We start from the raw sequence: 13133 nt of genomic DNA on the forward strand, positions 1-13133 counted from the left end.
CATATTCACATCTTTAAAAAAAAAAAAAAAAAAAAAAAAATTCATTAGGCTACATTAATTTCATTAATTTCTGAGTATTTATCATGGTCACATGGTACCTGTTTCTTTCTACAGCGCAGGTTGGGGTGAGCCAGAGTTGGGGTGGGCCAATCACAGTCGTCTGTGATCATTGTTTTAGATGGTTATTTATTCATTACAGTGAGAAACTTCGAGAGTTTCTATTTTTACGACAGCTTCTGAATCCACATAATTAATAGATTTAATCGGTTATAGTTTAAAGCGCGCATACATTTCCAAAAAGATAAAAAAGTCCCGAATGCATAAATGAGCATTCTATGTTTTTGATCCGATGAGCGCCCTCTGGTGGATTGTTTGTGTATATTTTTTGGTGTAACATAGGAAACGGTTCTGATGTATTTTTCTACTTCCGTGATGTAATAAAGTACAGGATACAAACAGTAAAAATAATGTCTGTGAGCTTGATGTAATGACAAAACATGATTTCACATTATTTTTATTTTTCTCGGCCGTCGCCAGCGCAACATTTAGCGACGAGCAAGAATTCAGTGAGAGTGAAAGTTGTAATGAAAGAGAGTTTGATAAGAGTCACTTTTATAGCAATGTAAAATACTGTGGAGAAATACCACTGACATTATCACATAAACTTATAGGTAAGACACAGATATGAGTGTCAATATGCTATTTTACACGTTGACAGTGATTTAATCTCGTTCTCTGTGTTTTACAGACGCTCTCCCTCTCGATGAGGTTGAAGGTAATTTCATTCGTGCTGTGAAGGGATGTGTGTTTTCAGAGTCTCAGCCCACCCCTCTGAAAGAGCCCCTGACACTGACTGCTGTGTCACAGGTGAAGAAACCATCCAATCTTCATCATTCACAGAAAACCTGCTTCACTGCAGTAAAACCTGGAGATATAGTTGCAGTAACCGTGTTTATGTCATTTAAAAATACAATCGAGTAAAATCTGAACTACCACCAGTCAAAAGTGTGTCACATCCACCCATTCTTTAGCATGTTTCTTGTCCACATTTTAAAATACCAGTAAAGTCATCATCATCATCATCATTCTGAACTTATTCAGGCCATTGTGCTCATATTTAGGTGCAAACTGAATGTAATGTTTCAGACACTTATTTACATGTTCAGTGTAATTTAATTTAAAATTAAACAAAAGATTAATTCAGTTAATTCAGCATTGGTCCTTTTTGTCAGTTGTACTTTTATTCATTTATTCATTCATTAAGTTTTTAATCATCTGTCAACTCATGGGTGACTTGGACTCCTTCACAGCACAGTTTGAGAAAACTGCTTTAGAATAAAATGTTTTTAAGCTCATGAGAAACAGGAATTCAGTCAAGTTTGTCCAAACATGTCATTGTATTTATCAGAGTACCATGGTATGACCATCTAATACATCACTGTACCATGGTACCACCACAGTACTTTTTTGTAAATGTTGTTTCTGCACATATTTAGGCCCTTTTTTGTGTATTTCAGGATGTGTTGAGGAATATTTTGGATCTGAATGAGTCTGTGGTTCAGAATGAAGAGTTTGTTGGTTGTGTCAGTGGTGGAAAACTGTTTCCTGGCTCTATTCCTCTAGCACACAGATACGGCGGTCATCAGGTAAAACTGACAGTCATTTCAAACCTGACAGCGATGGCATAAGACAACCAGAACAAACATTTCATCCATGTTTTATTATTATCATAGTTTGGTTATTGGGCCGGACAGCTGGGGGACGGAAGAGCACATTTGCTGGGTGAATACACAAACAGGTAAAATCATCCTGATCCATCAGAGTTCAACAGAAATCATCAGCTGTTATTGTCATGATATTTGACTTTTCTGTTGTAAATGTTGATCACTTTTCCCATAATGTTGTTTAAGATTAAAGAATGGAAAGTGTGATCTATACCTCTTGGTTTTCAGCAGATAGACAAATGATTCTGTCATTTTTAAACTATAAAATATCACTTAATGTTTAAAGGGTTAGTTCACCCAAAAATTTCTGTCATTACGTACTCACCCTCATGTTGTCCCAAACCCGTACAACAGATTTAACAGATATTATAAGACAGATATTTTTGATGAAATCCGAGGGTTTCTGAACCACACATAGGCGTCATTGCACCTTTTGAGGTCCAGAAGGGTAGACATTGTTAAAATAGTCCATGTGACTACAGTGTTAAATCTTAATGTTATGAAGCGACAAGAATACTTTTTGTGTGCAAAAACAAAATAGAAATAACGACTTTATTAAACTATTTAAGCTGTTGTCATATGCAGTGAACGCAGTGCAGCACTTCCGTGTTCGATGTCTGAATGTTCAAAATGTTAAATAAAGTCTTTTTTTTTTTTTTTGTGCGCACAAAAAGTATTCTTGTCACTCCATAACATTAAGATTTAACCACTGTAGTCACATGGACTGTTTGTAACAATGCCTTTAATACCTTTCTGGACCTCAAAAGGTGAAATGACTTTGCTGTCTATGTGTGGTTCAGAAACCCTCGGATTTCATCAAAAATATCTTAATTTGTGTTCTGAAGATGAACTAAGGTCTTACAGGTTTGGGACGACATGAGGGTGAGAAATTAATGACAGAAATTTCCTTTTTGGGTGAACTAACCCTTTAAACTTGCATCTGAACAGAAATGAAATGTGACAACCATCAGTGATAACCATCAGAACAGACAGTACAGTAGAGCAGTGTACAATTATACTCTTTTATAAGTATACTCAAGTATACTTAACGTTTTACAAGCATACTCTTTTTTTATCCAGAAAAGGTGAAAGATGGGAACTCCAGTTGAAAGGCTCAGGAAAGACACCATACTCGAGGTGAAATATCAGTTCCTGCTGCTATTTGTAATATGATTTTTAAGTAATTCTGAGATATGTTTAGTTGTAAATTATCTTACGTTATGATTCATAGTATGTCATTGTCTTGTCCTTTGTAAGACAGAAGTATTTTAATTCTTATGCTGTTTATTGTACATGATGTTTTGTGTGCAGGTCAGGTGATGGACGGGCTGTGATTCGCTCCTCTGTGAGGGAGTTCCTGTGCAGTGAAGCCATGCACTTTCTGGGAGTTCCCACCAGCAGAGCCCTCAGGTACATATATATGTGTGTCTATACTGTATAACATTTTTGATGACTTTATATTTAGACATAATGCAGATATGCTTTATTACTAAATGGTAATTGGAGAATGAATGGACATGCTCAAGAATAGTAATATATGCATTTACAACATTCAAATGTTTGATGTTGAATTTAAATTGTTTATTTATTTATACTTTTTCCATTTTTTGCCTTCATTTTTTGTCAGTCTGGTTGTAAGTGAGGAACCTGTAAAGAGGGATCCGTTTTATAATGGCAATGTCATAAAAGAAAGAGGTAAAATATGATCACAATTGGAAAAATAACTAAGTTCTTCATCTGTCTTCAGCTTTATAAATCATGTGATTGTTCTCTGTATCTGTCAGGAGCGGTTGTTCTGCGTCTGGCCAAGTCCTGGTTTCGCATCGGTTCACTGGAGATATTAACTCGAACCGGAGAGTTAGATGTCCTTCGGTAAATTAACTTTAACTCAGGAGGGTCATTGTTTTTTTTTTTTCTCACTCTCATTTGCATTTTTTATTTTTATTTCCAGGACATTATTGGACTTTGTAATTAAAGAGCATTTTAAATCTATTGCAACAAATGACCCTGACAAGTATGTGGTGAGTATCTGCGTCTCTCTGCTGTTTAGTTGAAATACAAGATTATTTTATATTGTCAGATCAGTCTCGCTGTATTTGAATGTGTTCATGTTGTGTGAAGGTGTTTTTCTCTAGAGTGGTGAATGAAACGGCACATTTAATCGCTCACTGGATGTCGGTTGGGTTTGCTCATGGTTAGTTCACTCTATTTTACTAGTTTATTTATCACATAGATTATCATTATAGACTGATCTTAATATGCAAACTGCTCAAGTCACATGATCTGCATCTTCACACAGGAGTCTGCAACACAGATAACTTCAGTCTGCTTTCTATCACTATTGATTATGGCCCATTTGGATTTATGGAATCATATGACCCAAGTAAGTTTCTTTTATTAGTTCATAATATTAGCAATCATCTTCCTATAAGTTTATTTTTTAAGGTTTTTTCAGATTAACATATTAATATCATTACACACAACACACACACACACACACACACACTATATTACACTTATACAGCAAAAGTGGAGAAAAATTGTATGAATAGTAAGCTACTTTAAATCTACTATAAATTATATATAATCTTATATATACATGGGTCGAGGGTCATGATTAATTGCATAATTTTTTGAATGCATTATTTGTTTTAATTTAGTTTATTATAATCTAATAAGTTAAAGTGAAACTGACAGCCATAATAATGTTATTGTTAAAAGTCTTTATTGCTTCAGCATTGTTTCTTCTGTATAGATTTTGTCCCGAACACGTCTGATGATGAGGGTCGGTACAGTATAGGAGCTCAGGCTAATGTCGGCCTGTTCAATCTACAGAAACTTCTAGAAGCTCTGAAACCACTACTGACCTCAGATCAGCTGTCACAGTAAGAGAGAATTTTATTTTCTGTTGGTATTGGTCTGGAATAAAGCAGGTGATTCATGATGTTGTTTTATTCATTTCAGATCTCAGCAAATATTGAGAGAATATCCACAAATCTACCATCAAAGGTGAGCGTCATTAGACAGTATAGAAAACTGTATTCATCTCTGATTCATTTCTAATCTCATTTTAACATTTCTGTTATAGATTTCATGAGCTGTTCAAAGCAAAGTTGGGCTTTTTGGGAAATGAAGAAAAGATTCACATGTGATTGCATTTCTTCTAAAGGTAAATATTAGCTGGATTGGTCTTTTCTCTCATTTTCATTAATTAATATAATAAAAGTTTTATTAGCCATTCTCAGAAAATGGTGCCATTTGTGACAGAAAATGTATTTATTTTTTTTTTTTTTATGAAAAAGTAAAGAATCAGTTAACCGTTAAAGAAAAGTTATTTTTTCCTATATATATTTTTATATATAACAGCCAAACTGTCAAATAAAGTCATTAAGTTCAGTATCCAGTTATTTCAGTATTCGATCACACAAATGGCAGCATTTCCTGTGAATGACCCATATAATGTTTTATGACGTGTGATGTGTTGATTTGAGCTAATGGAGGACACTGGAGCAGACTTCACTATGACTTTCAGACAGCTGAGTGAAGTGACCCTGTCCCAGCTTCAGAAGGGATCCATTGCTCCGGTACATTTCCTCTCCATTCACAGTCACACCCAGCAGCTGCAATATCCATAATCATGATTTCAGTCCATTAACTGTGACTGTGTCTCTCTTGACAGTCAGTGTGGGCTCTTTCAGACCTCTCATCACATGAGTATTTCAGAGACTGGGTTCAGCTGTATGTACAGCGTCTGCTGAGGTAATGATGCAGTAATGTCCACTCGCACACATTAGAGCTTTGAAACGAACATCATTTGATGTTTTAATCATCTTCTACAGTGTAGAAAGTGACTCAGATGCAGCACGGCAGCACAGAATGCAAGGTATGTTTTGGTGTATGTTATATGATGCAATGTTATATTTTGTTTTTATATATTGTTACAGTATGTCATGGTACACTACCACTGAAATGTTTGGGCTTGGTAAGATTTTGTAATGTTTTTGAAAGAAGTCTATGTTCGACTTATTTGAACAAAAATACATTAAAAATTGTAATTTTGTGAATTATTATTACAATATAAAACAACTATATTCTCTATTAATATGTATATATGGTAGTGTATGTTGTTTTACGATGTGTTATGATGTATTTATTGTTATTTATGTTTGTTGAACTCATTGAAATTGTTTTTATTGTTCAGGAATAAACCCACGGTACGTGTTGAGGAACTGGATGGCCGAATCTGCTATCAGAAAAGCAGAGAAAAATGACTTTTCAGAGGTATTACTACATGTGATGTCAAACTAAAATGTTGTCATGATCATGTTTATTATACATCTTAAAATATTTGCTATAATATATTACTTTAAAATAAAGACTTCATACATACAAAGTGACATCTTCAGACAGACTATTAGGGCTTGTCTTTTTCTTAGGTGACAGTATTTATGATGTGTTTCTAGGTGGCGCTGTTGCAGAAGACTCTAATGGAGCCATTTATGAATCAGGATGAGGCTGAGAGAGCTGGATATGCCAGTAAACCTCCATCCTGGGCTCAGCAGCTGAGGGTCAGCTGTTCTTCATAATCTACTCAGGGACGAATGGGAAATAAAATCACAAATTTCAGCATCATTTGAACCAAAAATATTGTTTATAACATTGTTAACACATCTAAAGTTCTGAACTTCCTAATGGCTGATCTGAATGGATGATGAGCCATGTTCGACATTATATATAGACACCTCTGTGGCTGCACAGTCTTCAGCTGTAACAATCTAACATGGATGTCTTTTGTCGTATTGCTGTTTTTGCATTTCTACAGAAAGAGCGAAAAACTTTGCATCATGCATCATCTGTTTATGCCTGCATCATACATCTCCTGTTTTCTGTAAAAAGGAGAACTCAACAATTAGGCATGCCGGAATCTGTTTAACAGTTAACTTTGAAAGACCTGATTTATTATGACATTTCATTAGCAATGAAGATAAAGCACATTTGCAATACATACAGTATATAATCTGATTAGGTGCAACATATTTACATATTTAAGTTTGGTGGTGTAATGCAAGCATATTAACAACAGAATTAAAGATGTGTGTCCTAATGTCACGCCAAGAGCTGGTTTGGCGGTCAGTTCCTCAGTCCAACTGTCAATTAGCTCTTTCTGTCTTCAAGATCATTATTGACCACGCTTTTTCTGCATGGCTGTCATCAGTTCTGACATGAGGTCACCACCTGAGGGCGCTGTTAGTTGAGGTGTAGTTCTCTTTGGTGGAGGTGGAGCCACTTTTCTGACGTAGCCGGCGGATGGGTTGGCAGCCGGTGCAGGAGCTGGAGGTGGAGGCGGGGGTGGAGGTGGTGGCGGCGCTCCACCTGCAGATGCAAAGTTTTGGGGACCAGGAGGTGGTGGTGGTGGAAAGGAGGTAATGGGGTCTGGAGGTGGTGGGGGGAGCATGTCTGCCCCGTAAGATCCAAAACTAGGTGGCGGCGGAGGAAGAAAGTCAGGGGGCAGCTCGGCATCTTCTGGAGGAGGTGGTGGAGGAGGCAGGTCATCCATGGGTGGAGGTGGGAAGGAGGATTGTGGGAATTTAGGTGGGGGAGGAAACTTGTTGACTTTGGTTGCGCTGGCAGGAGGGGCAGGAGGAGCAGGGGGAGGAGGAGGCAACATGGGGTCGGGTGGTGGAGGAGGCAGGATGTCCAGTGAAGGTGGAGGTGGTGGAAAAGATGTTTGGTTGGCAGGACCCTTCAAAAACAAACCAAATTGGCATTCAGGTGCATTTCAAACAACTCTCAAGGGACCATCACCCTTTCACTCTTGTGAAAAAGTAGTGTGCTTGATTGTACTGAATGAGCTCTTGAAGTAAACTTTAAATCTTTAAAGTATATTTAAAAAAAATACTTGCAGATAATATAATATTAATTAAATTAAAGGCCACTTGCAGTAAGTGCACTTAAAAATACAAATTGTACTCTTTTTAACTGTTTCTAACACAGTTAAAGGGTTAGTTCAACCAAAAATTGAAATTTCTGTCATTAATTACTCACCCTCATGTTGCTCCAAACTTGCAAGACCTTCGTTCATCTTCGGAACACAGATTAAGATATTTTTGATGAAATCCGAGAGGTTTTTTTATCTCCCATAGAAAGCAACGAAATTACCACATTCAAGGTCAGGAGAAATAGTAAAGACATTGTTAAAATATTCAATGTGACTACAGTTGTTCAACCTTAATGTTATGAAGCAACAAGAATACTTTTTGTGCACAAAAACAAAACAAAATTACTTTATTCAACAATTTTTCCTCTTCCCCGTCAGTCTCATACGCAGTTGGTGCAGTGAACGCAGTGCAGAGCTTTTCGTGTTTACGTTCATACACCAACTCAGGATTGGCCGACGCTGTTCACGTGAGCAGCACGACACATGCTGACGCAGGAGCCGGCCACGTAGAACTGACTTAAAACACAGAAGCTCTGCACTGCGTTCACTGCGCCAAATGCATATGAGACTGAAAGGAAAAATTATTATTTTGTTTTGTTTTTGCGCACAAAAAGTACTCTTGTTGCTTCATAACATTAAGGTTAAACCACTGTAGTCACGTTGACTATTTTAACAATGTCTTAACTACTTCTCTGGACCTTGAATGTGGTAATTTCGTTGCTTTCTATAAGAGATTTAAAATAAAAAATAAAAAAAAGGATTTCATCAAAAATATCTTAATTTTTGTTCCAAAGATGGTTTTGCAGGTTTGGAATGACATGAGGGTGAGTACGTAATGACAGAGATTTCATTTTTGGTTGAAATAACCCTTTAAAGGTTTTTCTTCATTACTAAGGAAACTGATAGATTGAGATGTACCATTGTGTCCTTTGTAGGCTGAGGAGCGTGTCCATTTGCAGCTTTGACTGAAAGATAAAGAAAAATGTCATCAAAATCCTTTTACATGTTAATATATTAAGATGTATGATGCATTATATAATGATCTATTTAGTTCATTATCTCTACCTTTAGGTTTAGGGGAGGGTGTCGATGCGCTGGAGGAGGCCTGGATAGTGCGGTTAGCCCAGGTTGCAGAGCCTGAGGCTTTCCTCACAGCGGTCTTGTAGTTTTCATATAACTGCTTACCATACTATGAAAAAATCATGACAAAACAAGACCATTAATAAGGTAGAATAACTTAATGCTTTTGACAAAGTAGACAGCTCACAATAGGACTCAACTCAATAGAGCTACAATTTAAAGTGTACATTTTTGCATCGTAAATTACAATTTATAATGCTAATTTTTGCTTCAAAAAGTTAATTTTCGCTTTATTTAATATCTTCTTTGTGTTTATCATACAGTCATTTTCTACTTTATAATTTTTGGGGCAAAAAATGTATGGTGTGTGGCTTGATTTCTGCTCACCTTTGCAATTCGTATCCCAGTCACCCACAGAGTCATGCTCAACTCATCATCACAGCACAGATACTTGATGTATTGTGATTCTTTTTGAATCTGAGGATGCTGAAAGCAGATCACAGAAACCATATGAACATGACACAAACCTGATATATACATCTGAGAAGGTTAAGATAATTTATTTTGTCATTCCCTTCAGATTTTTGGAACCACTTATTTTTTAATCTAATTTGTTTATAAAGGGTTGGTGAATAACTTATATAAATTAATTCATGATTTTCTAATATTAGTTTTTCCCCCCAAATAGACAGTTGATGTTGTTAACATTGATTTGCTTACAGATGTTGATGATTGAGCTGCAGTTGCACAGCAGAGCCAGTAGATGGCACACTAAAATCACAATTTGATTGCCAATGCCCCTTTACTGCCACACTTTAGTATTAAATATTGCTAAAATGGACAAAAACAATGTTGTTCTTTATTATGTTGAATTATTGCATACATGCAAAGAGTGCATGCCCTTTTTCTGTTGGAGTCTAGTTTTCATTTTGCATCTGGTACATTTATTGCATTTCATCATGTGTTTGCATTAATTGCTTGACAAACACAAAAACAGCCCATCCTAACCTAAACAAGCTGAAACACCCTTGATGGTTTGATGATTTGTCACGTTTTTTTTAACAAGAGATCAGCACATCAGGTTTTGCTATTATCCTAAAAGGTATATTTGTTGTCTATGGGTTGATGTTGGTAAAATAGCTTTTTACAGTCTTTAGCTAGTTATATTTTTTCCATGCCTCATTTTTAATTTGGTAGAACAATAACCCAGAGAGTGTAAACTGTTGAGGTATTCTGAATTGTGTGCAAAGGTTTTAATTACAGGACGGCTCTGCCAACTGCATAGTCTGAACACAAAATAACCAGAAAAAATGTTTTGACCTTTCACTACTTGTGGCAGGCTACTAAACCATAGTATCTTGTTAAAATTATAGACGTAATATTCATTTGTAAAGGCGTGAGAGCCATGATAGCAGCACGTGAGCTAGTTTTAAACTGGTTGCTTTCTTGCGTGCATAAAAATATACTGTATACAGGTAGCTGTGGGTGCCACAGGGTTCGCTCTCAGGCCCACTGTAGTTCTTCACACAAGATGTAGCAACTTCTTTACCAGATGTAGAAAGTTTACACATCAGTTATTTTAGTAACACTTTTTCCTTGTTGCTGTGTAATTAAGTACTGAGTAATATTAAAACTACAGTCCATAAGCTTTGCGTCTTTGTCGCCATCTCTGTTTGAAATGTGCAATTGCAGTTATTTGCGGAATTATCTTATTTATGTGGGTTGTGCATCGGCACGGCTCCTCAGCGCAGATGAATCTAATGTTTTGAGGTGTAGCTGTGTGTGAGCTGTCAGTCAAGCACATCAGTGTGGATCTTCACCGTACATCATAATTACAGATACTGTGTCTTGTATGTCCAAAGAGTTTCACTGGAAAATGTCATCTGAAGAAGTAAGTAACATGTCATCCACTTTTGATCTGACCAAAAAAAAAAGTTTTGCAATAAATCGCATAACCAATGGAGTAAATTATTATTGTTATACTTTGTTCTCGAATTGTTAATGTTAAAAACATCAACATTGCGTGACTGTGTCTGTAGTGTGTATTAACGTTCTCCATAACTGCATGGATTAAGTGAAAACGTATGCTACTGTTACCTTATTACCCAATGAACCACTGAAATGTTTTACCTGTCCAGCAGAAAAATAGCCATCTCTGCATCATTTTGAAACCCTTTTAAATCACGGAGTTCACGCCACCTTTCAAAAGCCCTGCCGACATTTATTTATTCTTTCGCATGGGCCTGATCGCTTTCCTTTTTTTACTGTAGGCTCTCTGCAGTCTGAAGTCTTTTACGTTTTTCCACAGTTGTCGATGATGATTGTCGTTTTGAACTGTCTGGATTACAAGCCACAATCTCAAGTTTAAATACATTCCAAGAAGAGGCTACAAATGATCCGCCACCTGCAGCATCCTCACATGCGATATAGCCTACTAGCCGGGACTCCTTTCTGTTTACAGACGCGATGTAAAGACGTTAAGACAAACATCAGCAAACTTCTATTTCTCGCGGAAACCTACCAGTACCACTCGATTTAGAAAACATTATTACAAGCTTACTGTTGTGAATCGGGCTAAGGTAAGGAGATAGATTTGAACACTGTTTGGTTATGTACTTGCTCAATAATTGATTTTGATCATTTTTAACCAAAAAAAAGTTACGGACTGTAGCTTTAATAAACATCATGTCCTTACTATAGGTTTACTGTTAGGGTTTGGTTTATTGTTCGTTGCTTGTAGTTATGCTGTTATTACTACAGAAAGTAGATGTAACAAGGACACTGTAAAATAAAGTTACCATTATATTTTATAAGATGCTGTTTTGTATAAACTATATATACTGTACCATTTCTTGAATTTTTCCTCTTGCTATCTAAGAAAGATCTGTGTATCTTCAAACCCCCATCCTTTATGTTTCATGTTCCCACAGCTAATGCTAGCTCTCATCCACGCACGCTAAACAGGAAAAGATTTTTCCTCAACCACTTCCTGCGTTCTAGAAGTTCAATGCAACACATTGGCTTTTATCTTTGGGGGTAGTCATTTGGCTAATTATTATATATTAAAGCACCAGGCATAAAAGAAGCACACACCTTGAAATAATTATTGTACAATTCGTGTTTAGCAGCCAAGGTTTGGGATTACACCTACCAGCTTGAGTAGTGGTTTTTGAGTGGACACTTATGAAAGAGAAGCAAGCAGATTTATGGTGCGTAAATATCAGATAGTGCCTGGAGTACCTAAAGATACCTTGTTATTATGGCAAATTACTTAAAAAGCTGAGGTCGCACCTTAACACTGACCCAAGACTAGATTTACCATTTAGTCATTAAATAGGAATATCATTTGGGGATGTAGTTTTGGATCAGTGGAGCATTTTGAAGGGTTGCAGAAAGGTCATCTTCAAGGTTCTAACCCTGTCACACTATTGCACCACTCCAGGACGCTGAGGGGAAATAGATGCTATTTAAAGGGATGTAATTTACAGCTTCTTTTGCTTTGAGCCTCATGTTTTTTATGTCTGCTTTCATGTCCATGACTAGCCTACTGCTGATAGAGCAGCATTTTGTTACGGAAATGATGAGGATTCACTTTATGTCCCAAAGTTCAGAAGCACCATGAAAACCTCTGTTTGGGTTTTTAAAAATATCCAACATCAAAATTCAGCATATTTCATGGAAAGAGAAGTGTTAATATGTATTCTCATCATCACAATAGTTTTACGTACCAAAAGTTGCTCTAAAATAGACACAATAATAAATTAGATGGTATTTGGCTTGGAACACTTTTTTGCTCCTTTTTACACAAAGTGTGTAATATTATACCCCCCCCCCCCCCCCCAAATTTTAATTAAATCAGTGTTGCAGAATGTGTTAAAGGAGAAAATTAGCTTAAAACCTAAAACTAGACTTGTGACTACAAAACCATCATAATGACCTCGTGAAAAAACACTTTAGCATAATTTTCAAAAAGGAAAAAAAATACAGAAAAATTACAGAAATAATGTACTTTAAAATAATTGATTTGAGTGTAAAACTGAATGTAATATTCCGGACATTTAATTGCATATTAATTGCAATTAAATTAAATGTATTCCAGTTAAAATTTATATTAAATGCAATTACTTGAACTTTAGTGTTAATGGTCAACTAAAATATATTTTAATTTATTTATTTATTTTGAATCTTTCATGTTGTATTTCCTGTATTAAATGTATCTGTAATAATTACACATTTGAAATGAAGTTGCAATTTAGTACATTTAAAATATTAACTTTAAATGTAATACAGAATAACCGGATAACACAACCATTAATAATCATGTACTTTACATGTGCTTTAGTATGTTAGTCAACACATCAAAATAAGTGTACTTCTTTAAAGCATGACAA

The 13133-nt window shown here is 36.0% G+C and overlaps 2 protein-coding genes and 1 pseudogene across 2 annotated transcripts in view; 1 reads left to right on the forward strand and 2 right to left on the reverse strand.

Annotated features, from left to right (window-relative positions):
• The window catches only part of LOC125258304, a 725453-nt gene that overhangs the window by 106655 nt on the left and 605665 nt on the right, over window positions 1-13133 (reverse strand).
• LOC125258307 lies at window positions 401-6839 on the forward strand (annotated as a pseudogene).
• Window positions 6035-9993, reverse strand: LOC125258311 (amyloid beta A4 precursor protein-binding family B member 1-interacting protein-like). Its single transcript, XM_048175219.1, has 4 exons — window positions 9130-9993; window positions 8728-8851; window positions 8581-8627; window positions 6035-7467 (listed from the first exon to the last, which is right to left on the reverse strand). The coding sequence occupies exons 1-4, from the start codon at window positions 9280-9282 to the stop codon at window positions 6904-6906; spliced, it is 888 nt and encodes a 295-aa protein (XP_048031176.1). The 5' UTR covers window positions 9283-9993; the 3' UTR covers window positions 6035-6903.

The sequence above is a fragment of the Megalobrama amblycephala genome, linkage group LG22, assembly GCF_018812025.1.
Source record: "Megalobrama amblycephala isolate DHTTF-2021 linkage group LG22, ASM1881202v1, whole genome shotgun sequence".
In the NCBI taxonomy this organism is placed as follows: domain Eukaryota; kingdom Metazoa; phylum Chordata; class Actinopteri; order Cypriniformes; family Xenocyprididae; genus Megalobrama; species Megalobrama amblycephala.